Source organism: Morus notabilis, unplaced genomic scaffold (genome assembly GCF_000414095.1).
Source record: "Morus notabilis unplaced genomic scaffold, ASM41409v2 Scaffold1916, whole genome shotgun sequence".
NCBI lineage: Eukaryota > Viridiplantae > Streptophyta > Magnoliopsida > Rosales > Moraceae > Morus > Morus notabilis.
This window is the reverse complement of record NW_010360874.1, coordinates 50,673-78,014: the sequence shown is the minus strand read 5'-3', so window position 1 is coordinate 78,014 and position 27,342 is coordinate 50,673. Positions and strand designations below refer to the sequence as shown.

The following is a 27,342-nucleotide window of genomic DNA, read 5'->3' as shown; positions in this document are numbered from 1 at the left end:
GATTATTAAATAAACATTAGTAATTAATTAACTAATTAATTAATTATGTAACTAAAGGTTAATAATTTAAGTAGTAAACAGAATATAATAAATTATAAATACTTATAATTAATTACTTAGCATATTAAGTTATTATATATATAGTTTAATTACTAAGGTACTCATTAATGATAATTTATCTAGTATTATATTATTAATAATGTATTAATTTTTATTTGCTAAATAATTTTCAATTATTCATTACTTAATATATTAATTTAAGATTATTAATTACATGTACTAAAAAAACATAAATATAACCAAACATGATTTCACTTTTTTATTATACTCAAACCAATCTCATGAAAGATCACCAAACGTAATTTTAAAATCAGTTTCAGAATAATTTTCAAAACAATCTCATTTTCATTTTTGTATCGAAAACAAAATCATTTTGAAAACATTACTAAACGGGCTCTATGTTTTCACTGCAGTAGTGGAATCACATGAATTTCTATCTATTTTAATTATTTTGGGAAAAGATATTCGACACTTTTTTATTTTTACTACTAGTTGAGCATGTAGAATGTTATATTTTTTTAGATAAAAAGATTTAAAAATTTTATTTTTTCATTGGCTTATTATCTTTACAAGAATTTAGTTTAGTAAATAAAAAATAAAAAATTTAAGTAAGTATAGTTAAAAGGAAAACAAAATTTTTAGTGGAGGATGTTAGAGAGAGAATTGTTTATGGGGTATATCAGAAAAAATAGTATTTGAGAGGGTTATAAAGAAAAAATATTTAGGTAGGAACAAATTTGAGAAGATTTTATATCAATAAAACAATTAGAAAAATAATATTTGTATGGGTCATATTTAGGAAAAAAAAAATTGAGTAGGGGATCATCAAGATGTTACAAAAATAAGCAAACAAAACGAAAAAATGGAAATGATGACATGTGTCAAAAAGAAGGAGAAGTCTCCTTGTGATGCTACATGCCAAAAAAAGAAAAGCTTTTTTTATGTATGTTAATGATGAAATTATTTATTGGTATTCGTAGGATTTGGAAATTTTGATTTTTCTTTCTACCAATAGTAAGGTATTTTAAACTTTTGCTGTCGTTTTCAGAATGTTAAGTTTGATGTCGTTTAAAATAAACAACGTATCGTTTTCCACAAACGCAAAGGAACAATCGTCGTTTTATGGATAAGGGAAGGATGAACGAGCGCCATTGTTTATTTCTAAATACATTGTCGTGTTGATTAGCAAAAATTACACTGTCGGGTTAAAATTGGAACACAACATGCAAAAACAAAATAATAAAAAAAAAAAAAAACAAAGTCTGATTTCTACCAAAAAAGAAAAGGAAAGAAAGAAAATCTTTGGTAATAGGAGTTGAAGTTGAGCGAATAGGTAGGAAATGCATAATATGGAAGCAAAATTCAAAAATACATCTGATCACAATTGATCACCCCGTAAAAAATACGCCAATGCCATTGCATAAGAACCACCACTTAGGAGTACTAACAATAAAATTCAACGTAAAATACCATAGCCAGTTTGTTCAAAATCCTGAAGCATTTTATCTAAATTGGCACAGAGAAATCTTAACTTACAAATCACAAGAGAGCTAAAAAACGGTACTATTATATTAAAGCTTTGCTTTGCGATTGAAAAAGATGTACATCATAAGCGATTGCAAGTTTGCAACTTATTTACATGAGTATTAAAAACCGATAAAAAACAGAGTATATAACCTATGCTTGGCAAAAATCTTCCATTGGAAGATTAATTAAATTTAGACGCGTAGATATAAAAAAAAAAACACAAAACGAAAAGCAACTAAGATTCAGAACAACTCCACTGCTATAAAGTTTAACCTGATTAGCCACTACCACTAAATCCTCCCAAATTGCAATGGGGTGAAAAGGTCCTCCGAAACAGAGGAAGTCGACCTGGTCGTCCGAAAGGAGGGACAAAACGGTCATAATCTCCACCAATTATCCACGGCACTTCCAATGGATTAGGGTCCCTTCTTATGGGACCGAACATGGGCCAACCATAATGGGGCAACCGTCTCCGCCCTATAGCCGCAGCCTCCTCCTCCTTTCTCTTCCTCTGCCAATATGCTGAATTGGCAAATGCCGTCTTCCAATGGCTAACCGCTTGTGATCCCACCATCCCCATTTCAAACTCCTCAACAAACTTCCTCCTCCACAAATCATTATTGCAGGACAAGTACTGCAATTCCTTACAGACGCACCCGACTTTTGCGATATCAGCACCGGGAAGGAACTCCAATATCTTCATCTGAAGCTCCGACGGAAGCCGCATAAAACACGGGGGAGAGGGCAATCCCGCCTTTGCGCAAAGATCGATTAACAGAGGCAATCCAAGCCCATCCCTCACAACCTTCCACAACCCATAAACTTCTCTTTCAAACTCATCACCTTTAGCACACAGAGAACCAATAGCCGGTGCATACTTTTTCTCATCTAAACACACCCGGTAAGTTACAGAACCGCCACTAGTTAAAGCCCCAAGGACATTCACAAAACGGCCTAGAATCTGATACTTCAAAACAACTGATTCTCTCAAATTCAAAGTGCAATCTTGATCACCCAAAATTTCAGGCAGTGTATAGCGAAAAGACATCGTAAAAGCCATTGAAGGACTCCACTCATTAGGAAAATGAAATTCATCAAATTCAACAAAACCTGATTCCAAAAACACAGAATGAACCGCAATCACCATAAGCTTGTGATTCCGACCATCTTCCCCAAACTCTTCGCTCACCATCCTCCTCACTCTCCTCAGAAAACAGGTCTCGGGAAACTTGACCCCCACGAAATCGACACAATCACCATCAATTTCCATACTTTTTCCACCAGAATCCTCAACGATTAATTCAGAATCAACACGAGGATCGAGATTAATTACCTGAGCAGAATCCGGCGGAGGCGGATCACCTAGGGTTTCGCGGTCCTGCGAAGCTAGGGTTTCGACGGAGTAGAAAATGAGGTCGCCGGCGGCGATGCCCAGAGAGAGAAGGGAGTCGTGAAGCTAGGGTTTCGACGGAGTAGAAAATGAGGTCGCCGGCGGCGATGCCGAGAGAGAGAAGGGAGTCGCCGGAGGAGGAGGAGCGGAGCTCGTCGGTCCGGTTGAGGGAGAGGCGGAGAGAGGAAGGGTAGGAGGATGGAATTGCTTGGGCAATGGCTTCTTTGAGCTGTTGGAGAGATGAATCGTTGGGGATATCGATTCTCAGAATCTCTTACCTAGGGTTTCGCGGTCCTGCGAAGCTAGGGTTTCGACGGAGTAGAAAATGAGGTCGCCGGCGGCGATGCCCAGAGAGAGAAGGGAGTCGTCGGAGGAGGAGGAGCGGAGCTCGTCGGTCCGGTTGAGGGAGAGGCGGAGAGAGGAAGGGTAGGAGGATGGAATTGCTTGGGCAATGGCTTCTTTGAGCTGTTGGAGAGATGAATCGTTGGTGATATCGATTCTCAGAATCTCTTTGGAATCGAAAGATCTCACTCTGAGTTTCATGGTTGGCTTTGATCGGAAGAAGATGAAGAAGAAACAGAGATCGACGATATAAGGACCGGACAGAATAGAAGAAAAGAGTATTATTGATAGCAAACGCGGTGAGTCGGTTACTTATGGCGCGCGGGGATGACATATCCCAACTTTAAACGACATCTCGTTGTTCCAACAAACAAAAACGATTAATTGTCGTTTTGCATCCTAAGGATAAGCAGTCGGAAGAAGATGAAGAAGAAACAGAGATCGACGATATAAGGACCGGACAGAATAGAAGAAAAGAGTATTATTGATAGCAAACGCGGTGAGTCGGTTACTTATGGCGCGCGGGGATGACATATCCCAACTTTAAACGACATCTCGTTGTTCCAACAAACAAAAACGATTAATTGTCGTTTTGCATCCTAAGGATAAGCAGCGGCATTGTTTAGTGTTTTTTTTAATGGAATTTAATTTTTTTTTAGGATCTTTTTTATTATTTCTTGATCTTAAGGGACTTCTAATACCTTAATTATTCTTTCTATTTTTATATGCTTAAGCAGCGGCATTGTTTAGTGTTTTTTTTAATGGAATTTAATTTTTTTTTTAGGATCTTTTTTATTATTTCTTGATCTTAAGGGACTTCTAATACCTTAATTATTCTTTCTATTTTTATATGCTCTGTATCCATGTATATTTTAATTAAAAAATTTGTAATAACAAACCACACGGTTAAGACGGTTAAGAGACGTCCTTTATTTGAATATAAAACTCAAAATCTTTTGCTCAATTTTAGTGTCACGTAACCATTGACCCAAATATGGAGTAACCCAAATCTTCTTTCAGCCCCTTGCCCACCCACAACCATCCTCGTGACGAAAAATTGCATAATAATACTACCACTATATTATAAGCATAAGAACTACTGAATACGAGTAATAACAATCAAAATCCAACGTCCAATACCACAATCGGATTGTTCAAATTCCCGAATCACTTTAATATATTAGGCACAGTGAATTTTAATTCATAAGAGATTTATAAATGGTATTATACCTCTACATCTAAATGTTAGTTGCTACACCTCATATATATGCCAAAAGCAATTAGATAATAGATACAATATTTAAATATCGACAACGATTGCAAATACTTGTTCACATGAGCATCATAAACCAATTGAAACAAAGCATAAATGCGTATAAGTTGACAAAAATCTTCCAGAAATTCAACAATATCTCCATCGCCATCGAGTAAATAGATCATCGTACTGGTACTTTATTATTATTATTATTATTATTATCTTTTGGAACTTGGATGCGTGACTCAATACATCAAAAGCAAGTAAAACACACTTACTAAATACCACTTGAGCTAGCCTCAATCGGTCACCAAACAAATGTTAACCGATCATCAACACTTATGAAGTAGTACTAGTACAATATATAAGAACTCATGTTACATGTGCATTATATTAATGTTAAAGACAAAAGAAAAAAAGAAAAAAACTTGTGATTGGCTAACAACTTTTTCAGACAATGTTGTTTACATGTCCACAATCAACTTTGCCGTGGCATGGTCCTCAGTCACATACAACTGCTTCCCTACCCCAAAATGAGCCATCAACAACCAAACATACGTAATAAGCTCTCCACCTTTCCCGAGCAAATCGAGATGTGGACTTGGTCTGCACCGGCAAGCAGCGTACGACAACAATCCAACCCATATTTTGCTCACAAATTCCCACCTATTTTTCTCCTCCATATTCCTCAGCTCTTTGGCCAGAACACACGCATCGAACAGCACCGACTTGCTCTTCTTCCCCTTCACAGTCGCAGGCTTATAATCCTCCGTATCCACCTTAAGAAGTCTTGTACAGGCATCTTCAAAGTCCAGCGATCCTCCTTCTATTCGACCGGCGAAGAATCTGTGCGCCTCGGCTAAAGTATCTCCGAAACGCATTTTCGCGATACCCGCCACGGAGGACATCAGCGTAGGTTGCACACGGATAAGATTCAACATGTATTCCGACAACGTCTTGCTAGTTTCTCGGAGACGGTTATTTGTTTGATCACATAATTTATCAACATTGTAGCAGAGTTCTGTTGCAATGTGCCACAACAGAAGGCTCCCATCGTAATCGACCTCGGTTATGTAATTATTGATCAATTCACTAAAAGGAACCTTGACGTACCTGAGAATCCAGTCGCCTTTTTTTAACGACATAATCTTCGAAACTCCAGTATCATCTGTCAACATGGATTCGCTTTGTAGCTCTTTGAAGATGAATTTCCACAAATCCGCAGTCACCTGAATTCTGGAGACATATTTCCTCCTCTCTCGAAATTCCATGAGCCCGAAAAAATCGATCACTTTGATGTAGGAAGTGTGGCAGCAGCGAATTATCTTAGGAACGTTCTTGTTCGGGAGTTCTTTCAGGCAATATTCCATGAAGTTGTATAAAGAGAGAGTTTCAGACCACCTTCCGAACACGGCTTTTCGAGCCCGCTCCAAGAGATCATTTGTTTCAGTATTAGACAATTCCGAGCTCTTGAGTTTAAGGTATTTTTCGAATATGTTCTTTAATGAAGGCGGAGTTTTTTCATCGAGTAAAACGACTGTCCAATCAGAAAAAACAAACATGAAAAAAGCTAGGACATCCAAAACAATCGCACCTCCGAACAAAGTGTAGGTGATCCTCACATCGGTACTACGGAACCTCTGCTTCTCCGCTACAAAGAAGAGCGAAAGAGCGACAAAGATGGAGATCGAAGACACGCACCTCCAGAAATATCCCAGCTTGCGATGCACCACAACAGCCTTCGTGTAAAGTACTTCGTAGAAGAAGTTGAGCTCGACGGATAAAACTTTCATGGCTTGTTCCGCTGATATTTCGTGAAAGTAGTGTCGACTCTCGTTGCGATCACTGATGAGTAGTACCAGTTGATCCACAATCAGGTTCATGAAGGTCAAAAAGAAGTGATGAGCATGCTGCACTACCGTGACATCGTCGTAAAGAGTACTGTCTTGACTCGTACTTGGACGCTTCTCCAGGACGGACTTCCCGTCCCGGCGCTGAAGGACCATGTGGATTCTAGCCGGGATTCCGGCTTGTCTCCTTGCAGAATACTCCTGCATGAGCTTCGCATAGTTGGGACCCGGATACCCCCGGAAAGAATCCAGGTTCGCGAGGTAAAGAGCTCGAGTCCTCTCGGCGTACTTGATAATCCCGGCGGCTAAGATGAAAGAGATAGGAAGCCATAACTTATTCGCCGGAAGGGATTGGATGAAGGTGTAAACCACAACAAAAACTTGGATTATGAGCCCGACCAAGTGCCTCACCCAGAGAGCATTGTCTTGCAGAGAGAAGGCGGTAATGGTGTCGGGACCGCCGAGATGGAGCAAACAGAATGGCGCCCAGAGCGCAGCAAGATCGCCATTAATGTCGCCGCTAGTTGTAAGGGCTGTAGTACTACTACTAGACGTTGTTTTGGAGCTGTGACTTAAGGGACCATTGATTGCTTCTTGTTTGTTGGAGATGAGTCCGAGAGTGAAAAGAGCAATGAAGTCGGCGAGCAAATAAGCCGCCCAGATGAGGAAGATTTCCAAAGGTCTTGCGGTTCGCTTTCGGAGCGGAGCGGCTAAAATGAGAAAGCCTTGGATGGAAAGGCTAAGCAGGATGGAGCCTTCCAGGTTGCATCTCGCCCATGTCTCCTTCACGCTGCTGGGAATTGGGATAAGGTTAACCATTTTTTTTTTTTTTTGTGCAACCTCTGAAGATTTGGTTTCACACTTTTTCCCAATTCTAATATGAAAATATATCCTGAAAAAAACGAGAGAGGAAGCTGAAATATTAATGCAAAAAAAAAAAAAAAAAAAAAAAAAAAAAAAAACTACATGTTGATGAGATATGTGTGTATAAATGCATGGCATCAGATACTTACTTGCTAGAACACATGCTTCTTTGCTTGACCATATGATTATTCTTTTTTCATTTGGAATATCTCTTTTACTTTAACCTTTGTGAAACACGTGATTACTTGCTTGGAGACATATTTATGGTTTTCCTTTTTATTTATGCAGTATCTTATGTATTTATTTTATGTGGTATAGAGAGATGCAATTGTACAAATTGTGTGTTTTTTTTTTTTTTTTTTTTTTTTTTTTCACGTAACGAGTCTTGAATTATTAAGGGTCCGTTTAGTTCGTTCATTTGAGTTTTTAATTCGAGTTGAGATGTGATTTTATATGATTACTTTTTACTGTTGCAAAACTCAAATTCTAAACTCAAATAAGTGAAATGAATGGGACCGAAACCTTCAAGCTTTTGATTGATGAGGTTGTAGTGTTTGGGGCTGATGTTGTTTGGATCATAAAACCTACAATCACAACTCTATGAGAGCATACTAGAGGTGCAAGTTTATACTGTCGGGTCTGGACCGGTACAGGCTACACTTCTTTTTTATTTTCTATTTTTTTTATGAACATTTCAAAACTTGTGAATCTTATATTATGTATCTATCTATACTAATATAAAAGAGAGAATATATATGTGTCGGAAAAACATGGTTTATGAACTATGTTAAAAGTGGACATTTTGAGATTAGATTTTGAGTGGCCCGACTTAATTTTGTGGAATATCGAAGTGGGTAGAGTTCTCGTCCGTGAGATTTTAGAAACGGTATATTAATTATATGCTCATGATATCAGTAAGACTTTGTCTATGTTTGCTGCCTCTAAATATTTTACAGTTTTTTTCTTAATCATTGATAAATGTTTTTACAGTTCTAGTCGAGAACCTGAGTCAGCACATTTAATTCTTAATTAATCATGACTATCAAAGTTAACAAGATTAAGTTTAACACGTTTCTATGTGTGCTCTCTCTCTGTTTTTTTTTTTTTTTGGGTACAAGTTGCAATATATATTATATTAATATTGAGATAATATACAAATGCATAATGCAGTAGTTCTAACTAAAGAAGCCTCCAATCATATCGCAAAACACAAAAGATGAATGAGGTAGGAAGCAAATATATAGGCAAGTGATTCACCAACAAATATATATAAATGTATATATATAATATATAACATCATATATATATATATATGTATATATAGAGGCAAGCTAGTGACATTACTCTGAGTTGGAGCTGAACCTGAGCGTCTGTGGAAGTTGCTTTGAGATCAATGCGGCACAGCTCACTAAAGAATGACTATTGAATGGTTATTATTTTATATTCAGTCCAGGACTTTTCTCTTTTATTTTCTTTTAGTTTTCTTCCAAATTCTTTGAGTAGGCTACACTCAGACAAGAAAACGCCAATTATATTCCTACTTAACTAACAATAAGAGAATATTTTAGTCAGTTGAATTTTTTTACTTTTTCTCAATCTTTTGGTCAGTTGGATAGATCCACGCAAACGCAATCTTGTATTAATAGTTGATGCTATCAAAAAAGATCAACAATAGTTTATGTTGGTTCATGTTTCTATACACTTTTTGAACATTTTATCATTCAAGGGAGAATTAAAAAGAAAAATATACAGTAGATCTTCCTTTCTCGGAATTAGCTTGCAGAGCATAAATCTAACTACAGAAAACAAATTAAACACTTAAAACCTGAAAATTTTTACAATTCTATAAAATGTATTTACATATCACCCCTGAAAAATGGCCCACTTAAGAAGGAGCTAGAGAATGTCCCTCCACTGTTGGGGAAGAGAGTCAGGAAACAGATGAGACCGAGGACGAAACCCCAAGCATACCTGTCGTCCCCCAATGGAGTGATCTCATCTTTCGCAGGTATTTCCTCTCCACCGCGGAAAAAGGTTGCAAACAAACCCCATGCCAAACACAGGACACTTCCACTCAGCCCTCCAATGCCAAGCAAAAGCGAAGTTGCGAAAGAGAGCAGAGTCGCGGTACTCCTCCCAAACATGGCCTGCGCTATGCGCCCTCCTTCGAGCCTTCCACAAGGCAACAAGTTCAGAGATGTCACCACCATTCCTGTTGAAAAAATGAAGTCAAAAGAGAGATTTGTTATTGACCATTAGCGATGAGTTTTCTGTACTACTGAACATAGCTGGCATAAGAAGGAAATATAGAGCCCATCTAATAAGCAATAAAAGTTTCTGGAGGGAAAAGGATTGGATATTATGAATAGTGAAGTCCACATGACTCACCTAAAAGCCCAGAAAAAGCCAGGGGATCAACAGGAACTCCAACACCTTCTACTGCATATGGCAATACATTTCCAAGGTCATCTGTGTAAGGTCCGATAACATACTGGATAAAAGAAAGCAATGGGTTGTTATAGAAGAACTGAGGCCTTATATACCTGCAAACAGAGAAAAAAAGAATGATTGATGAAATTAAGCAACAACGGTTTAGCACTTCACATTGATATATAACAACGCAAGTCCAGAAAATAAAGGGTTGTGTTAAAATGCACTTCTGAACAGTTTACTAGCACTATCCATGGTCTTACAATGGTTGCAAAATTATAGAGATGTGTGTTTAACATTGTCTAGGCATTTGCAGCAGGGGCGGAGCCATGTTGGAACGGCACCTATCCCCGCTTCACAAACATGCTGTCCGCCGGGTAACAAAACAAGTCAGAAAAGATGTTCAGCAGCAAAACTAAGAACAAAGATGCTTTTGATGTGTAGAAATGATTTCTTTAAGCCTGTCACCTTTGTCCATTTCTTTTCTTTAGAAGCTACCATTTTTAAGATGATAACCCTCTGAAAGCATGCTTTAACTTGTTTGGTAACTCTAGCATAGTAGTTTTATTTTTTATTTTTATTTTTTTTAATTATAAATCTATTTTCAGTATATAAAGGGTAAGTAACTTACAATGCGTTATCACCCCCGTTAAAGCTGCCATCAGCCACAAAGGCTGCGACTGCTAGTGCTAGCGACGTCAAATAAGCACTAGCTGTTCGTGCCACCGGAATATCAAAGAGAGCTTTCTTATTAGGTAGCAACGACTCATAGTTATTCATCACTCCTAGACACCCCGTCCAATTGGATGGCACAAGAAAAGATGGACTCAGTTTCACACCATAACGAGCTGCCGTCAACCTTGTAGCTATCTGCATGAGATGAACTTTGTAAGCATGCAAGAAACATGCAAAATTCTACCAAATAAGAGACAGCTAATTAGCTTGCCTTCAAAGACGCCAAAGTCTACGAAATAGGAAACAACTTACACCGGCTTAAATGCATTAAATTACGTTCTCTATTAAGATCTTCTTGATCAAAAGGTGTAAATCATGAAGATTTGATATAGATATACGTACATGTTTTTTTAGTATCCCTTTCTCTATTCCTTTTTCCGTTTGCAAATTATTTAACTTCTTCTTTTCCTACTTGTTGCTTTTAATCAACTTAAGGTTTTATATCACTTTCTAGATTAGACTCTTGAAAGTTCTGCATAACAAAATATTTGCCTGAAGTACTTACCTCAGAAACCCCCAAGATGGAAATGAAGCCACCAAAGAGAGGCACAACATCAGAAATATAGTCATCCCATGTCGCATCGGGTTTAAGGAAGAAGCCACTCATCAGAGCTATGGTCCCGAAAGTTGTAACACATAAGGCTATGGCACTAATGTAACCCAACGGGGTACTCAGGTTGGTTGACTCGAACTCGAGATCTATTTCTGCTTTAGGTTGCACCACACATGCCTGAGAAAACGACAACAAATGAGATCTTAAATTTCCTAAAAAAAGAAAGACTACTTTGATACTGCATGAAAATATAACATATCAAAGTACCTGTTTTGTGATATCATTTGTTTTTTCCTCCATGAACCATACAACCACATCCCTTTCTGCCGCATCAGAAAGCTTTTTCTCCAATTTAGGAATGACCTCTTCAATGGGTCTCCTCAAGTTTCCAATGAAAATTCCTCCATCCCCAAATCTTCTAACATCAGTCGCGAAAAATGTATCAAAACCGAAACAGCTCTTCAACTGTAGTATCAAATAAAACATAGTAAGATACTCGAGTACACAAAGTTTGTTGCTTTTTGGTTATCACAACATTGCAAACAAAATACAATGAAAGCCTGATAAATTACCAAAATAAAATATATTACTTATACATTACCCTCCTTAAACTTCAGGGTTGTGTCTATTAGGACCTTAAAATTTCTAAATTGTACTCGTCAATGCAAATCATTAAATTACCAACAGATTTATCACATGACCGTCTTTCAATTTTAACTGCTCTTAAATTCTCATTTTGTCAAAACAAATACATGATATGCAAGTGATTTACGCTTCGTTCATCTCACTGTTTGAATCAGAATTCAAACCTTTTGCTATAATGTTTTTTCTTATAAAAAGGTGCTTTCTCTCATGTAAATTCACCTTTTAACTCAAACTCTTAACTCAAACAAACGAAATAACGGGCCTTAGACTACCAACAATATAAGACATTCTATTTATAAACAGCCATAGTTAATGAGAAGTATGTACCTTGTTAAGGTCAAGAGCTTTAAAGCTCTGCTCAGCTTTCTCCAACCTCTCTTTCTCTCTGGTCAAGCTCTCTCGCACAGCTCTGCTGAAGAAGGAAACAAGTGGATTACTGTCGCTGCTTTCCCTGTCTAGCTCCTTGAGCTTCCTATCCGCTCTCTTCTTCTCTAACTTTATCGCCGCTTCAATCGACGGATTCCCCATGAACTTCTTGAACTCCTCGTCCGTCTTCCAATCCTTCTCTTGCTCTTCTTCCTCTTCTTCAGACTCAGAAACCGCTTCACTCTTCTGGGTTTCTTCAGTATCACTTGGCTTCTCTGAAAACACAGTAGAAGAAGACGAAGAAGAAGTGGGTTTTTCATCTAGCTCGGCTTTAATGGAGAATTTTCCGAGAGCTGATTTTCTCGAGAGAGAAAAGGAGAAGTGGGTGTTGTTGCGAAGTGGATTGATCTTGGTGAAAGATGAGCTTTTGTTCTTCTTCTTCCATGTGGGTATAGAAGAACAATGGGAGGTAATTGAAAGAGTCGCCATTGGAGAAGAGCTCGTTCTTGGTGTTGTTCGTTTGAGGAAGTACGAGAGACGAGAGAGGCCATTAAAGGCGGGCTTGGAAGAGGAGAGAGGATGGTCTAGAAGGTTGGAGAAGAGTGCCAAGTGGAATGGATGTTGAAGGTGTTGCCAAGGAAAGACCAATACCCCACGAGAATTACTGTCATTGAGAGGGACGGGGAAGGGAATGAAGTGAGAAAAATGGGAGTCCGTTTAGTTCGCTGATTTGAGTTTTTAATTTGAGTTGAGATGTAATTTTATGTGAGAACTTTTTATTGTAGCAAAAAAGTTAGATGTGATTGTTTGTGAGAGCTTTTTACTGTAGCAAAACTTAAATTCTAAACTCGAATCAGTGAAATGAACGGGGCCAGAATCTTTTTCGTGGCTGCCGATTTCCGTGCTTATATATATATATTAGATAATTTGAGTTATAACTTAAATTATAGATTGTCTCGTCAGACACTTAGAAAGTGCTTGACCAGTCAGGTACTTGTATAATCGTGTATAAATTGTGTATATTTATACGTAAATTATGTATATTTACATGTAAAGTCATGTATATTTAACATGAAATATAATAAATCAGTCAATATACATATTTTCATGCTATGTGTTCACTAATTGCTATAAAAAAAACATGGTTTGAGGATTAATATACATTGTCGTTTCTTATAACTTAACATACATGATTTATATGTAAATATACACGATTTACATGTTAATATACACGATTGTACAATTATACAAGTGTCATGTAAATATATACAACTTACGTGTGAATATACACAACTTACGTGTAAATATACACACTTTATATTTACAGTAAGTTGTGTAAATATACACAACTTACTGTAAATATACACACTTTATATATATAATATTATAATAAAAAAAATTAAAATTTTTATAAAAAAATATTATAATAATATGACTTGAATTATTATTTTATTCTAAAATAAACACATCTTTTAGCGCGCGTTTAGTTAGTAGATTCGTACTATAATTTGAATCATAATTCGTGATTCGTTACAATATTTTTTCTCATAAAAAATACACATAAAATGAGAATAATTTTAAATTCATAAACTAAACGTCTTACTATCTTCAATGGTTTGAAATCTTTGGTTAGGACTAGGAGATTGAAGATAATTTTTTATTATTTTCTAGGTTAGTCTCGTGTGTGCCTCTATACATAGTCTCAATTTTTTTAGAAATGATATTTTATTTATCTACTCATCCCGCTACTTATATAAATTGGGGGACGTTTAGAAAGGGGATTCAGCCCCTGATCCGAATCATGGTTTGTGGCTCGCTACAGTATTTTTTCTTACAAAAAATACACGTAAATTAAAAATAGTTCTAATCTCATGATTCTAATCTATGAACCAAACATCTCTTAAGTCATATTATATAAGTGGGACTCACTCACAATAGAATTTATATTCTATGAGGATGATTATCATTTCTGTTATTGAAATTAAAACTAATACCACTCAATTCTTAAAAGCGGACCCAATAAATAATTAAGTAGAGTTTTTTAAATTAGTTTTTATGGGACGTCTTATAAAAATTAGCTTTTTATTTTTTCTTTATTTAATTTTAACTTTTGAGTTAATCTTGTTGGTGCTCTTAAATTTTGCACCTTTCATTTTTTCTCTTTAAATTTTAATTTAGTCTAACTTAATATTTTTTTAGAATTTTGTGAAAATTATAAAAAAAAGAAATTAAAAGTGTAGTTACGTGATTTTTCCCATTCCCTCTATTTGAAAAATAAATGTGATCTCACCATCTCTTGTTCTCTTTTGTTTTTAACCGAGTTTCTGGATAAAAAAAAAAAAACTAAATGAGAGTCATTTTAAATTTGATAAGGTGAGAAATTTTAAAATTGAAGGGATACATACACTAGAAATAATCTGAAAAGTTTAAGCAATGAGGTTAGGGAGTTCTTTTTTTTAATAAGAGTAAAAAATAAATAAATTATCGTTAATTTTTTATTTTTTAATTATTAAATTTATATTACAAAACGACAATCAATAATTAATTGAGCAGATGTTTATTTCTTATATGTATTTTTAATTTTAAATTATAATTTATGATATTTTATATTATTTTTTTTATAAAAAATACATATAAAATAAAAATAATTTTAAATTCATAAATCAAGTCTCTCTCCATCAAAAAAAAAAGAAATAAGAAACCAATTATTTTCAGTTTCAGTATAAGAACAGGAAATCTATAACGCGCGAAACCCACACCTTTGCACTTTCTCTTTTGTTCTTTCGTATTTATTTATGATTCTCTTCTTTCTTTTTTTTCACTTCCGTTTTTGGTTCCCTTATAAATTCCGTAGCCTATTTTTAATTAATTGCACTTTTTACTAGCAAAAACAGAAAATTGCACTTCCTGCAGTTTTCCCCCTCTTTTTAATCCCAACTGAACAATCAAGGGCTTTCGCTTTCTCGCACTTTTCGATGCCAATCATTATCGCCTCCAACGCCAATTCCTCTCACTGAGGTACAAGCAATTGTTTCTAGGTTTTAGAATTTGTTTTGATAGTCTATTTTGGGGCTTTTTGGTTTTATTGTTATCCTGGATTAAATTGTTCGCCATTAATGTTTTTCGAAGCTCGATTTCTGAGTAATCCACTTCCCACATTCGTGTTTCTGAACCTTAAAGCCGTGTTCTTGAAGAATTTAGGTTCAGTTAGACGTTGTTCTTAATTGAATTTTGTTTTTAATTGGCGTTCTATTGTAGTTTATTGATTTTATTTGCCCGAATTGAACCGTATAGGAAGAACTTTCTTTGTATTTGAATGATAAAGTTATCACTTTTTAGTTTTTCTATCCTCATCTTTTCCAGAATCTTATTACTCTTTGGTCCTTTGATGTCGGTAATATTTATTGTTGTTGGTTTTGCAGTTTTTTAGAGGGTTGAACTTTTGTTGCAATGGCCAATAACCCCCAAATTTCAGGTGTACAGGTATAACAAATTTGGTATGTTTCAATACATACATTTATATATATATATATATGTATATGTATATATATAATATATATACACTTTCTCTTGTTTTAATGAATGCTAGTCCTTTTTGTGTGCCTTGCTAAAGTTTAATTGTCACTGTTGTTTTTGTGTCTTGGGAAAAGTCTATTCGGCCTCCTATAGTTGGTTCCATGGATCCTCCTCAAAGTCTGCCTCCAATGTCTTTTCAAGTAACTCATATTCCCAAACCCAACGTACAAGTTTTGTGTGTCACTTGCAGATTTCTTATTAATCTAATGAACCCTTTTTGTTTTTTGTGCTTTTGGTGCAGTACCGGCCTGCTGTTCCGGCACAACAGTTCATTCCTGTGACTACTCAGCCTTTTCAGCCGATCGGGCGAGGTGTCCCGCCGATGAATGCATTGCCTCCTGCCCCACCTCAATTTCAGCAGCCCTTTTATTCTCAACCGACGCAGCAGTTTCCTCCAAGAGCTCAAGATATGCTGCCGCTGCAGACGATTCCATTGCCGGTTGCACTTCCAAACAACCATCCCTTGCCCATTGCCCATCCTCAGCCCAGTGTTCAAACTCCAAGTAACTTCACGCCTGGTATAGGTGGCCCTGGAGTATCGTTCTCGTCATCATATACTGTAAGTTTCAGGAGATTTCTCGCGGCCAACTATACAATTTGGTTGAGTGCATTTAGCCCTTTAATTTGTAATTTGCATTTGTTCTTTTTCAGTTTGCTCCTTCCTATGGTCAAATACGAAGAAGTTTTAATGACCCAACCTCTGTCATAGCTCAGCAGCAGACCATCGAAAACCCAGCGATGACAAATTCCGTTGCTCCTGTAAGATCATTTCCTCTATCTCCATCCTTGCACTTAATTCTTTATGCATTAGTGACAAACTTTTTGCGTCTTTGCCAGTTTTCCTTATGGTGATATTGTGTGCAATTACTTAAAATCTCAGGTGACAAGTGTTCAGCCTGACCTCAGTGCAGAGGCCCTATCGGATTGGATAGAACATATGTCTTCTAATGGAAAAAAGTAATCATTTTGATTAGTGTTTGTTGCCTGTCCTTGTTTGCTCTTTCAATAGTTAGACTTAAACCTACTAATGTAGACTTTTTTTGGCTGACGAATTTTGGTTTGGATTGTCTATTTGTTAGTTTAATTGAAATGATTTCGACTTTATATGAATTATTCAGATACTATTACAATCGGAGGACAAGATTATCAAGTTGGGAGAAGCCTGTGGAATTGATGACACCCACTGAGGTGAGTCATAGGCATGATTTCATTTTCATTATGTTTGACTTATAACTCATAAGGCCATACCATGAAATAGTTTTAGTATGTGGAATCTAGCTTTGTGTTACCTTAATGATGAATAAGATCGTTATTGAAAGTTACTTTCTTGGTTTCTTCTCATGAAATATTTACTTGCGGTCATATCTGCTTGTTTGGTTCTTATTAACTTATTGATCTACTTCGAAGGTATTCTCTTTACATAAGGACCTCTGAGGTATTATGACATTTATACGACTTCCATAGCCTTAAAGATGCTTACAGGTACATGCTGTGCCACTCTATTGAGAGGTAGGATGTGCCGTGGGTCTTTGCTGCTAGCTCTGCCTACTGTATAATCTTAATGTTAGTAAACTCTGTCATTTGTTTTACTTGATTTTTACACAGATATGTGTGAAATATTTCCATAGTATCTAACCAATTCTATGAGGTTAGTTTTCTTCATGGTTCACCACGTGAGATGCACTGTTCTCTATTCTAGACTATTTTGCTTTATATTCAATGCTGGTACTGATTGAGGATTTGGATGTATGTCAGAAATTTCATGTACCCACATTATTTTTATCGACACTATGATCAATGTAAATAGAAATAAGACTTAAATGATAAGTATTGACCTGGAATGATTTCTTCCTCTCTTTTGCATTTTATCCATAGATTTCTTGAATGATGGAATATTGACACTATGATATTTTGTCGCTGTGGCAGAAAGCGGATGCAACAACTAACTGGAAGGAATTTACTAGTCCTGATGGAAAAAAGTGAGTGCTCTCTTGGGTTTTTGAAAGTCCGACATTCTTGAGGACTTGTCCTCTTTCCTTTATAATGGATTTCACCATCAATTGATGGAAGTATCTTAAAAGAATAAATAAATAAAATTAAAGAAAGAAAGAAAGAAAGCATGTCATTCCTATGATTTTGCAATTTTTTTGGTCATTTGAGACTTTTTATTATACACGTATTTGTTCCAGGTATTACTATAATAAAGTCACTAAAGAATCGAAATGGGTGATGCCTGAGGAACTGAAGGTAACTTTTCCACGATATCCAATTTGAAAAAGATTCAATTTTTTTTCCTCCTATTTCTCATGTTTTTCCCACTTTTCTCTTTGCAAATTTAGTTGGCTCGTGAGCAAGTAGCAAAAGCCTCTCATAAGGAAACACAGCAGGAAACATCTTGCTCTGTCCCAGATTCTGTTTCTTCGCCCACGGTCAATGCAGATGCATCTCCCAAAGCTCTGGGAATAACATCAAGCCCTGTTTCGGTGGAACCTGTTGCGGCTGTTGTTGAACCACAAGGTATTGAGGTTTCAAGATCATCTTCCTCGCCTCATGTAGCTTCTGCTATAAAAGTAAACACAGTTGAAGATCCTACACCTTCAAATGTTGTCTCAACATCCGACACTGATACTGGAAGTATAGGGACTGCCACCAATGTAGCCACAGAGAAAATGTACTATTCCTCGTAGCTATTTTTATTGGTTGTGTTTTAATCCGTTTGTGCATTTCAGTTAATTTTTTGCCTAATTTTGCAGGAATAATTCAAATAATGCAGCTCAGGATACAATTAATTCTTCAGATGGAGTTTCTACACACCATAAAGAGGTATTCCTGGGTTTAACTTGTATGGTAAAAAAAATGCTTGATATGCCTTTTCTAGCAACTTGATGTTGCTAAGGTTTTGCAGGAAGCTTCAAATGGTTTAATAGGGGAGAAAGCAAATGATATTGCCCCAGAAGATATAGTGGTCGACCGTGAACCCTTAGTTTATGCAAATAAGCTGGTACAACTTGGATTTTACCCATCTTCCAGTCTTTCTTATGTTTTCTTGGCACTATGCATTGTTCTTCATATTTGCTCTTTTCATAGGATGCAAAAAATGCATTTATGACACTGATGGAGTCTGCTAACATTGGCTCTGACTGGACTTGGGATCGGGTAGTTCAAGAGCCTTATTTTTTTAATCTATATTTTTTCATACGTACCTGTCAATCTGACGTTGTACTAAATGTAATCAGGCTATGAGAGTAATAATTAATGACAAAAGATACGGTGCTCTGAAAACACTTGGAGAGCGGAAGCATGCTTTCAATGAGGTGAATCTTTCTATTTCCCTGTGTGTGCCTGTGTATTTATGTTTGCCTAACTTGAGCATACATTCAAGTATGGTTATTAAGTCCTTGTCCAATTGTTGATGCTTTAATTTGCTTTTGTTTTGTAATAACAAAAGGTCTTGAACATTGGATATAGAATTTGCTATTCACCATACACTGCCTTTTCATTTAGCAGATCTATATTATTTTGATTCTCTCTCTCTCTGTGTCTCTTTTTTAACTAATATATTTTATTTTATGCTATAGTTTTTGGGCCAAAGGAAAAAACAGGAAGCAGAAGAGAGACGTATTAGGCAGAAAAAAGCACGGGAAGAATTCAAAAGAATGTTGGAAGTATGTTTTCTTCTGAATTGGAAATTTCATCCAGTCTCTATTATTATTTTTTGTTGCGAGGAAAATCTGGTCCACTTTTTTCATCCAAGTATATTCTTTCTAATTTTGTCTTGAACTCTATGCAGGAATCCGCAGAGTTGACATCATCTATAAGATGGAGGTTTGTCTTTTCTGCCATGGTGGCATCCTGCTGAGATGGTCTTTGTGATAATAGATCTTTGCTAATTGAAATATGTTTATCACATTCAGCAAAGCAGAGAGCTTATTTGAGAAAGATGAGCGATTCAGAGCTGTTGAACGAGATAGAGACCGCAAGGATCTGTTTGATAACTATATTGAAGAACTCAAAAAGAAGGTATGCTATTGCTAATTAATCTCAATCTAAGCAGTAGACTGCTAGCACTAATATTTGCGTCATAAACCTGTGTGGCATACCCCTTAGTCTGGAGCCAAAATATGGTCATCAGTTGTTTATGGAGTCCTGTATTTGAACATGATAAATATCAGTATGGTCTTAATATATGCTCATACTGTTTAAACATTGCAATTATGGTTAGGAACGAGCAAAGGAACAGGAGGAACGCAAGCGCAAAATAATTGAGTACCGGCAGTTTCTGGAGTCTTGTGACTTTATCAAGGTACTTGTTTAACATACTTAAAAATTATCTAATCTGTTCCACTTCACCAGTTATTATTTATGCATCTTTACATCGTCTCTTGTTAGGCAAGCAGCCAGTGGCGAAAAGTTCAAGACCGCTTAGAGGCTGACGAGAGATGTTATTGTCTTGAAAAGATTGACCGCTTGGAACATTTTCAGGTATTTTTGCCACTCGTTTTGCTGTAGGTTGAGCTGGACTTTCGCTGATAATTTCATTGTATGCCACAGGAATATCTAAATGATCTAGAGAGAGAAGAGGAGGAGCAGAGGAAGATACAGAAGGTTCTTTTGTGTTTCTGCTATGATCTTCTGTTTCCTTTTTTTTTCCTGCCTTGGCCATACCCCAGATTCTAGAATAATAATCTGATCTGAACCTTTTGTGTACAGGAGGAATTAAGAAAGGCAGAGCGTAAAAATCGTGATGAGTTCCGCAAACTGATGGAAGATCATGTTGCTGCAGGCACTCTTACTGCCAAAACTCACTGGCGTGATTATTGCGTGAAGGTTAGTTACCTCTCTTTGACTCTTTATTTATTGAAATGTTGTTTTGGAGAAGCTGTATGGTTTCTTCAAGCCAAAATTTAGTTGGGATTGAGTTCTGTGTTGCTCAGTATCCTTATTTCAATCTCATTTTATTTTATGCCGTTAGGTTAAAGAGTTGCCCGAATATCAAGCAGTTGCATCAAACACCTCTGGTTCAACTTCAAAAGATTTGTTTGAAGACGTTGTTGAGGAGCTTCAGAAACAAGTAATTCACCTGTAACTCCTTTACCCCCCAAACAACAACCACAAAGCAAAAACATATCATTGCCTTCCGTGGTTGCCAATATTTAGTCTTTATATAGAATTGTTGGTGGTTGCATCAAGTTTAGTACTTGCAGGCTGTAAAGTTGTTATTTTTATTTATTATTATTATTATTTTTTTTAAAGACGCTTCTTTGTGTGTTTGATACTTTGATTGTATTTTCAAAACTGAACTCGCTAATCAATTTGATGTTTTATGTTTGACTAACATTCTTTTTTCTTTAGAACGGTATTATTCTGCTCATATTACCGGGGAAATTTGTTAGTTTTACTTTTACTCCATTCTTAAACCATATATAAGGGAATAGAGTTTGACCAACTGATGGATGAAAATCACATTCATCTAGCTGTGTGATCATTGACCTGTTTAGGTCTCAAATTATAGTTTATGCTGGAAACTATGTTTTGCTGTTACAATATAAACTCTCGTAATATTCATCTTTTGCTTGAGCTCTATCAATGTGCATGTGCTTACAAGAAAAAATTTTCACTCTACTTTTTACAGTATCATGATGATAAATCCAGAGTAAAAGATGCAGTCAAGTTGGGAAAGGTATCGTTCATCTACATTTTTTATTTTTACATGCTTTTAAAACGTCTAAGCATCTAAAGTCTGGGATTCTCAGATCACGTTGTCATCAACCTGGACATTGGATGACTTCAAAAATGCGATTACAAATGATATTGGCTCTCCACCAGTACGTGACGTCAATTTAAAGGTACTATGGTTATGTATTTTTGGTGATTGTTTTGAGAATTTCTTGTTACATGTGGTATGTGCATTCCACTCCACCATAATTTGATGTGATTTGCTATGTTCTTGCAGCTAGTATTTGATGAGTTACTTGAACGAGTGAGGGAGAAGGAGGAGAAAGAAGCTAAAAAGCGTAAACGTCTTGTGGATGATTTCTCTTACCTGCTTTCTTCTATCAAGGTTTAGCATGCAGCAATCCCTCTAGTTTTCAGAGCTTTTATTTTCTAAGAACGCAAGGGACTTTTTATTTTTATTTTTTATTTTACCTATTTTGTTTCTTGGCTTCCAAATTTTTACCCAGTGTTCTGAATTTTTTGCAGGAGATAAATGCATCTTCTGAGTGGGAAGACTGCAAATCGCTCTTTGACAAGAGTCACGAGTACAGGTATTGCTTGTATATCTAATAAATTGTGTTCTCTGCGGCTACAAAATTTTGGGTGCAAAATTCTCGGAGTGGATGATGTGTTAAAATGGATAGTATAATGCATCAATGAATATGCTAATCGCTGGGTTTTATTGAATGCTCGTATAGTTCGATTGGTTTAGAGAGCCTCTGTCAGCAGATATTTGAGAAATATGTGATGCAACTTAAAGAGCAGGCGAAAGAGAGAGAGCAGAAAAGAAAGGAGGAAAAGGTAACAAGCTATTTTATATGGGCTTCTATGTGTAATTATAGGGTATTGCTGCTATTATTTTCTAACTCTCTACATTCTGCAGGCAAGGCAGGAAAAGGAGAGAGAGGAGGGAGACAGAAGCAAGGTCAAGCAAAGAAAGGAAAAAGAGGGAGGACGCATGAAAGAAAAGGAGGAGCACTTAGAGAAAGAAGATGGAATGGACAATAAAACTGCTGATTTAAATGAAAGTCGTGCTAGCAAAGATGAGAAAAGGTCAGTGAAAGAAAGTAATAGGAGACATAGGAAGAGGCATCACAGTTCTGAGGATTATGCAGATGAAAACGAGACCGATCAGTTTAAGAAATCCCATGGACCTAGTAGCGAACACAAGAAATCAAGACGGGTATGAAGACTGCATAGAAATAATTGACAATTTGTTTTTTTTTTTTTTTTTTCCTTTATCTGTGTTCATTAGAAAATTTAGACCCTGATAAAAGTTGCGATTTGTTTTCCTAGCACGAAGAGTCAGATCATGAAAGCAGACACAAAAGACATAGGAGAGGTCATCGGCAGGGTTCTCGTAGACATGGTGATCACGAGGAGCTTGAAGACGGTGAATTTGGTGATGGCAAGGTGGATTCACAGTCATTTCCATCCTAGTACTAGCTCTTCTTTTGACCCTCAGGTTTAGGTTTAGCTTATTTTTATTGCTGGTAAGATATATGACCTGTAAATGCTTTATAATAAATTCCTTATTATAAAGCTTTAGATGATTATGTTTGCCAGACATCACTTTTGATCCCATTTAATTGGGCGCATAGCTTTCATGCAATTCCTTTTTGGCCTTGATGGAGTTAATCTAGTAACCTATTTCATAATTATATGGCTATTAAACTGTATGAAGCAAGCTGAGTACAGTAATTTAGTCTTCACCATAAATTTCCCGTTTCTGTAGGGTGGGCTTAAACCTGATAGTAAAATAACCTCCCTTTTTACTAGCTTATAGACAAAAGCATGAAAAACAAATTCCAACTTCGTTTTCAGTATTCTCACTGTATTCTTGCACAATTCCATTACACAATTTAAGCACATTCAGTTTTTGTTTCTGTTTTTAATTTTTTTTGGCGCGGGACTCGGGAGCTTCTGGAGGGAGTCACGGCCCAAACCTTGGAAGCTGAAAGCATGGTGAGCAAAATTTCAACTTCGTTTTCAGTATTCTCACTGTATTACTGCATAATTTCAAATGGATTAAAATACAACTTGATATTAGTGAGCTTGAAGATGTTTTTTTTTTTTCCTTCTATATAAAAATTTTCATTTTCATCACTTAATAGTAATGTACTTTATATCCTGAGAACACATGATATATGTATATATATATATATATATATATATTGGATAAAAAAACTTGTGACTGATATGGGTAGTTTGGAGTTGAAAAACATAAATATTGATCATAGTTCAATTTTTCTAAGCTATGTGACGTCCACAAATAATAATAAAAATTGTCAAGATATGCTCAAGATATGGTGGAGTTTTAATTAAGTAAAGGTAGCAAAATTTTTTTATTTATTAAACTGCGTGCATGAAGCTGTGGAACTTTCTGTTAAAGAAAATTTTCTTCTTGAAAAAAAAAAAAAAAAAAAAGATCCATACGTGACGTGTGAACCACCATCTGTTGGACATATAAACCGCACCTAATTGATATGTCTTTGCTTTTGCAGAAATGGCAAAGTGAACGGTTGTACTTGGTACAAGATACCCGTGAAGATAAAAATTCGCATCCAACTTAGGCCTTATATAAGTATCAACTCTCAACAATCAAATTATAAGGCCGATCAAAGAAGCTTCTTTAAGGGAACACCAAAAGATAAAAAATAAAAACAAATAAATGAAAATGAAAAAGCTTCTTTAATTACAGACTGTTACGCTTCCTGATATTACACCATTTTTAATAACAAATGTTAATATCAATTTGGCACCACAAAAAAGATGATAAAATGTGTTTGTGCTTCAATACATAACGTTATTTCAAATTTTAAATTTATTTTTCATAATTATTAAGTTTTAAAAGTTATAAAAACAAACTTTTAAAGTTAAAATAATTTAAAATGTAAAATTGTAATGATTAAATGGAAAAGTAAACATATAAACCAACATCAATTAAATATCAAAGTTGTCATATGTTACTTAATAGTAAATTTGTCACAAAGTATAGTATTTAATAAATTTAGACAACATTTGAGTTAAATCTATCATTGATACACTGATTATAACATTACCTTAGAGATATTAGAGATACACTTACCTCATCCTTCAACCCTTTTAAAGCCCACCCAACCCCACCAATACAGCATTCATTAGTGTGAATAGAATGGCGTGCTCTTTTATGCACCTTTATTGCCACAGGCTGTTGACTTTCTCCTTCCCTCATTTAAAGAGACAATGAAATTATTACTTCTTATTTTCCACCAATTTAAGGAAAGAGATATATACATTCGGGGGGCAAATAAGATCATGATGTCCAAGGGGTTTATTAGTGCAAAGACATGCTTATAAAGATCCACTGGCTCTTGCTTTCCGAATCATGCCAAACCACATTATGATGATGCATTACTTGTTCCACTAAATTGACGCACCTTATTATATGTCTTTTTATCTTTTATTATCGTTTTTAATTACTTTTATCAACACATTCAAAAATCACATGACACATCAATTAGTGTACAAAAGTTGTGATTTGAGTTGGTGTATCTAACCCTACTCTTTTACAATTCCTTATGTTGCCAATGTACACATACTTTTTAACCCCATTAATCGTTTCATAATCAATTTCAGGTGAAAATCCAGTTATAAAGGATTAGCGCACATGTGTAGGACTATTAAGGGTCTGTTTAATTCGCTGATTCGAGTTGAGATGTGACTTTATGTGAGAGCTTTTTATTATAGTAAAAAAGTCAGATGTGATTGTTTCTGAGAGCATTTTATTATAGCAAAACTCGAATTCTAAACTTGAATCGGTGAAATGAACAGGACTTGTAGGTTCTATTATAAAACGGGCGACAGATGCATTATACCAAGTTAATAAATGTGTTTATGGTTAAGTGTTGGTATGATTGTGAACCGTCAGAGTTTAACATTGTGTATGTTTTGTGGCAATGTAATTATATATTTTATATGTCGGATATACCCTTTGATGGACAGCCGACGCCCCAGCAGAGAAAAAAAAAAGAGAAGTAGAAAAAATTGAAAAAGAGAAATCATTAAAAGGAATCAATAAAAAAGAGCTCGTGACTTTCAACCTGCCATGGAAGACACGCGAATTTACAACCACATATTTTCTAGAAGACGACCAACACTTTACGTTAATGCTACCGAAAGTTCATTTTTGAAAAATTAGACATATGATCTTATCACGAAACAAGGAATATAGAAATTTTCTTTTTGCGAGCCACCAAATTTGGTGGCTGATTTTTTTTATTTTTTAAAATTTTTTGAGCCGTTTATATGAGGTACTATTAAACACACGCTAATTAGTAATTATATGTGTACGGATGAATAACTCGTTTTAATTTGGTGAGAAAACTAATAAAGGGGTTATTGTCATCATGCAACGTAAGAAAGAGCAATGGTCAACTCCTATGCAATGACGGCTGCTTTTGGTCATTGCATGGATCAAAATACGCGTTGACAAAGCTACACAACACGCAACTTCCAAGCATCTTCCTATTTAATTACCCTTCTAGAATTTGGCCTATCGTGATTTATACTTATGGATAAAATTGAATATTTAAGAAAAGCTAATTTGTTAAACAACACTATTCAAATATCATCTAAATTCAAAAAAAAAAAAATTTACTATCTAATTAAGATATTGATTATTGATAATCATATATTTAATATGACATATAAATCAACAATTAGTACAATTCATAGAGTTCACATTAATTAGTAATTACACATCGATTAGTGAATAATCGCGCCATTTAGACGTTATTAAAAGGAAAAGAACAGTTCATCAAACTTTGAGTTTTAGCCCATCGTAACATATTTAAGAAAAGCCGAATTGACTTATCCAACATAATCAAATATTTTTAGCCCAAACTAACCCTAGTTCTAGAATTTATTTATAATGGTCAAGCGGCTGCATACATCCATGCGTAGCTGATTTACTCTAAAATTAGCCGGCCGTGTGTTGTTTTCCACTCTCTACTTTAATTTATCAAAAAGTCGTCTATTTACTCCTTTTTTTTTTTCGTGTCTTAAATTAATATTGGTCAGTATCTTAAATTAAAAGGAAAAAATAGAAAAAGAAAAAGAAAAGGTATGGTTGAGAATCTTCTCTTCCTTTGTGATAATTCCACATATGCCCTTCATGCCTTCATTTCAAACTCCTATAAATTCCATTTATCTTATTATACAGTCTCCACACTTCTGAAGACATATTTCAAAGTTGTTCTGAAAATTAAGCTTAAAGTACACACGATGTCGTCCAAGGTCACCCCCACACTTTGCATGGTAGTCCTCCTCCTCTTCTTCTCAATAACCAGCAGGGCTCGGCCAGGTCCTGGCATTACCAATGATCCAGTGGAAGAGCTTGTACATCAGGTAATAATTAATTGCCCTTTTTTGGATCGTAGGGTTTGAACGACCAGAAATTTTAACATTATAACAAAAAGGTTTGAATATTGTGATTCAAGCCTGTAAAACGATCAAGTTTTTAAGTTATCTTCTCTCGAATTTTCTAGTGATTATACTTCTTTTGAAGCATTCTTTAAAAGAAAACTAATTTAGTGAGTTTTGTTTCTGTTCTTATCTTTTAAAGGGCGTTGATCATGATCAAGCTGCAGAAAAAGTGACGGTGGAGGAGAGCTGCGAAGGTGTTGGCGAAGAAGAGTGCTTAATGAGAAGAACTCTTGCGGCTCATATTGATTATATCTACACACAGAAGCAAAAACCATAGAATAATATCTTCTCTAATTTCTTTCCTACTTCTGTATTGTACCATACATTATATTTGTTGAGAGAGGCTATATATATTTTTATTAATTAGTTTCTGAGAATTATTTTCATGTACCGTACTTCTAGTTTGTCCATTTTGTTGGATATAAATAGAGAGTATATATTGTTGATTTAAAGGGTATGGTTGTGATATTAAATAAACGGTACCCTTCTTATCTTTTTCTTTCTCCATGGAATCCTACTTATGTTATTCCAAATATATACAAATATATATATATATATATATATATAT

At 35.5% G+C, this 27,342-nt stretch overlaps 6 protein-coding genes across 7 annotated transcripts; 2 read left to right on the top strand and 4 right to left on the bottom strand.

The window, feature by feature from the left end:
- Nucleotides 1-1,608: 1,608 nt before the first annotated feature.
- LOC21386892 (F-box protein SKIP22) lies at nucleotides 1,609-3,612 on the bottom strand. Its single transcript, XM_024165173.1, has 2 exons — nucleotides 3,256-3,612; nucleotides 1,609-2,949 (listed from the first exon to the last, which is right to left on the bottom strand). The coding sequence occupies exons 1-2, from the start codon at nucleotides 3,518-3,520 to the stop codon at nucleotides 1,865-1,867; spliced, it is 1,350 nt and encodes a 449-aa protein (XP_024020941.1). The 5' UTR covers nucleotides 3,521-3,612; the 3' UTR covers nucleotides 1,609-1,864.
- Nucleotides 3,613-5,007: 1,395 nt separating this feature from the next.
- Nucleotides 5,008-5,887, bottom strand: LOC112091471. The gene has a single exon (XM_024165176.1). The coding sequence runs from the start codon at nucleotides 5,843-5,845 to the stop codon at nucleotides 5,039-5,041; it is 807 nt and encodes a 268-aa protein (XP_024020944.1). The 5' UTR covers nucleotides 5,846-5,887; the 3' UTR covers nucleotides 5,008-5,038.
- A 188-nt stretch (nucleotides 5,888-6,075) lies between these two features.
- Nucleotides 6,076-7,243, bottom strand: LOC21386891. The gene is made up of 2 exons (XM_024165171.1): nucleotides 6,197-7,243; nucleotides 6,076-6,111 (listed from the first exon to the last, which is right to left on the bottom strand). The coding sequence occupies exons 1-2, from the start codon at nucleotides 7,241-7,243 to the stop codon at nucleotides 6,076-6,078; spliced, it is 1,083 nt and encodes a 360-aa protein (XP_024020939.1).
- A 1,742-nt stretch (nucleotides 7,244-8,985) lies between these two features.
- Nucleotides 8,986-12,614, bottom strand: LOC21386890 (probable zinc metallopeptidase EGY3, chloroplastic). Its single transcript, XM_010097437.2, has 6 exons — nucleotides 11,979-12,614; nucleotides 11,274-11,471; nucleotides 10,959-11,183; nucleotides 10,350-10,588; nucleotides 9,677-9,831; nucleotides 8,986-9,500 (listed from the first exon to the last, which is right to left on the bottom strand). Exons 1-6 carry the CDS (start codon nucleotides 12,504-12,506, stop codon nucleotides 9,145-9,147), a joined length of 1,701 nt encoding a protein of 566 aa, XP_010095739.1. The 5' UTR covers nucleotides 12,507-12,614; the 3' UTR covers nucleotides 8,986-9,144.
- A 2,162-nt stretch (nucleotides 12,615-14,776) lies between these two features.
- On the top strand, nucleotides 14,777-24,062 carry LOC21386889 (pre-mRNA-processing protein 40A). Of its 2 annotated transcripts, XM_024165168.1 has the most exons (30): nucleotides 14,777-15,035; nucleotides 15,440-15,500; nucleotides 15,668-15,733; nucleotides 15,835-16,152; nucleotides 16,245-16,352; nucleotides 16,474-16,550; nucleotides 16,712-16,781; nucleotides 17,520-17,572; nucleotides 17,783-17,840; nucleotides 17,933-18,264; nucleotides 18,347-18,416; nucleotides 18,499-18,594; nucleotides 18,681-18,749; nucleotides 18,830-18,907; nucleotides 19,172-19,258; nucleotides 19,384-19,418; nucleotides 19,508-19,613; nucleotides 19,816-19,896; nucleotides 19,983-20,075; nucleotides 20,145-20,198; nucleotides 20,304-20,420; nucleotides 20,566-20,664; nucleotides 21,226-21,273; nucleotides 21,347-21,439; nucleotides 21,547-21,654; nucleotides 21,795-21,859; nucleotides 22,007-22,109; nucleotides 22,192-22,491; nucleotides 22,605-23,273; nucleotides 23,813-24,062. In XM_024165168.1, exons 2-29 carry the CDS (start codon nucleotides 15,468-15,470, stop codon nucleotides 22,746-22,748), a joined length of 2,961 nt encoding a protein of 986 aa, XP_024020936.1. In that variant the 5' UTR covers nucleotides 14,777-15,035; nucleotides 15,440-15,467; the 3' UTR covers nucleotides 22,749-23,273; nucleotides 23,813-24,062. The 2 variants fall into 2 exon arrangements, with proteins under 2 accessions (XP_024020936.1, XP_024020937.1); XM_024165169.1 differs by lacking the exons at nucleotides 22,605-23,273; nucleotides 23,813-24,062 and having other exon boundaries at nucleotides 22,192-22,497.
- Nucleotides 24,063-26,531: 2,469 nt separating this feature from the next.
- On the top strand, nucleotides 26,532-27,222 carry LOC21386888 (phytosulfokines). The gene is made up of 2 exons (XM_010097435.2): nucleotides 26,532-26,696; nucleotides 26,914-27,222. The coding sequence occupies exons 1-2, from the start codon at nucleotides 26,574-26,576 to the stop codon at nucleotides 27,049-27,051; spliced, it is 261 nt and encodes an 86-aa protein (XP_010095737.2). The 5' UTR covers nucleotides 26,532-26,573; the 3' UTR covers nucleotides 27,052-27,222.
- The last annotated feature ends 120 nt before the right edge of the window (nucleotides 27,223-27,342 follow it).

What these genes read in the sequence shown, in the direction of transcription:
- LOC21386888 (XM_010097435.2), top strand. Translation starts at nt 26,574, where the DNA reads ATGTCGTCCAAGGTCACCCCCACACTTTGCATGGTAGTCCTCCTCCTC. An exon ending in TGGAAGAGCTTGTACATCAG is followed by an intron (nt 26,697 to 26,913) that starts GTAATAATTAAT and finishes TATCTTTTAAAG; the next exon opens with GGCGTTGATCATGATCAAGC.
- LOC21386892 (XM_024165173.1), bottom strand. Translation starts at nt 3,520, where the DNA reads ATGAAACTCAGAGTGAGATCTTTCGATTCCAAAGAGATTCTGAGAATC. An exon ending in GCAGGACCGCGAAACCCTAG is followed by an intron (nt 2,950 to 3,255) that starts GTAAGAGATTCT and finishes GCGAAACCCTAG; the next exon opens with GTGATCCGCCTCCGCCGGAT.
- LOC21386891 (XM_024165171.1), bottom strand. Translation starts at nt 7,243, where the DNA reads ATGGTTAACCTTATCCCAATTCCCAGCAGCGTGAAGGAGACATGGGCG. An exon ending in AGAGGTTCCGTAGTACCGAT is followed by an intron (nt 6,112 to 6,196) that starts GTGAGGATCACC and finishes CTGATTGGACAG; the next exon opens with TCGTTTTACTCGATGAAAAA.
- LOC21386889 (XM_024165168.1), top strand. Translation starts at nt 15,468, where the DNA reads ATGGCCAATAACCCCCAAATTTCAGGTGTACAG. An exon ending in CCCAAATTTCAGGTGTACAG is followed by an intron (nt 15,501 to 15,667) that starts GTATAACAAATT and finishes TCTTGGGAAAAG; the next exon opens with TCTATTCGGCCTCCTATAGT. An exon ending in GGCGTGATTATTGCGTGAAG is followed by an intron (nt 20,421 to 20,565) that starts GTTAGTTACCTC and finishes TTATGCCGTTAG; the next exon opens with GTTAAAGAGTTGCCCGAATA.
- LOC21386890 (XM_010097437.2), bottom strand. Translation starts at nt 12,506, where the DNA reads ATGGCGACTCTTTCAATTACCTCCCATTGTTCTTCTATACCCACATGG. An exon ending in AAGCTCTTGACCTTAACAAG is followed by an intron (nt 11,472 to 11,978) that starts GTACATACTTCT and finishes TTGATACTACAG; the next exon opens with TTGAAGAGCTGTTTCGGTTT. An exon ending in CAAATGATATCACAAAACAG is followed by an intron (nt 11,184 to 11,273) that starts GTACTTTGATAT and finishes TCGTTTTCTCAG; the next exon opens with GCATGTGTGGTGCAACCTAA.
- LOC112091471 (XM_024165176.1), bottom strand. Translation starts at nt 5,845, where the DNA reads ATGGAATTTCGAGAGAGGAGGAAATATGTCTCCAGAATTCAGGTGACT.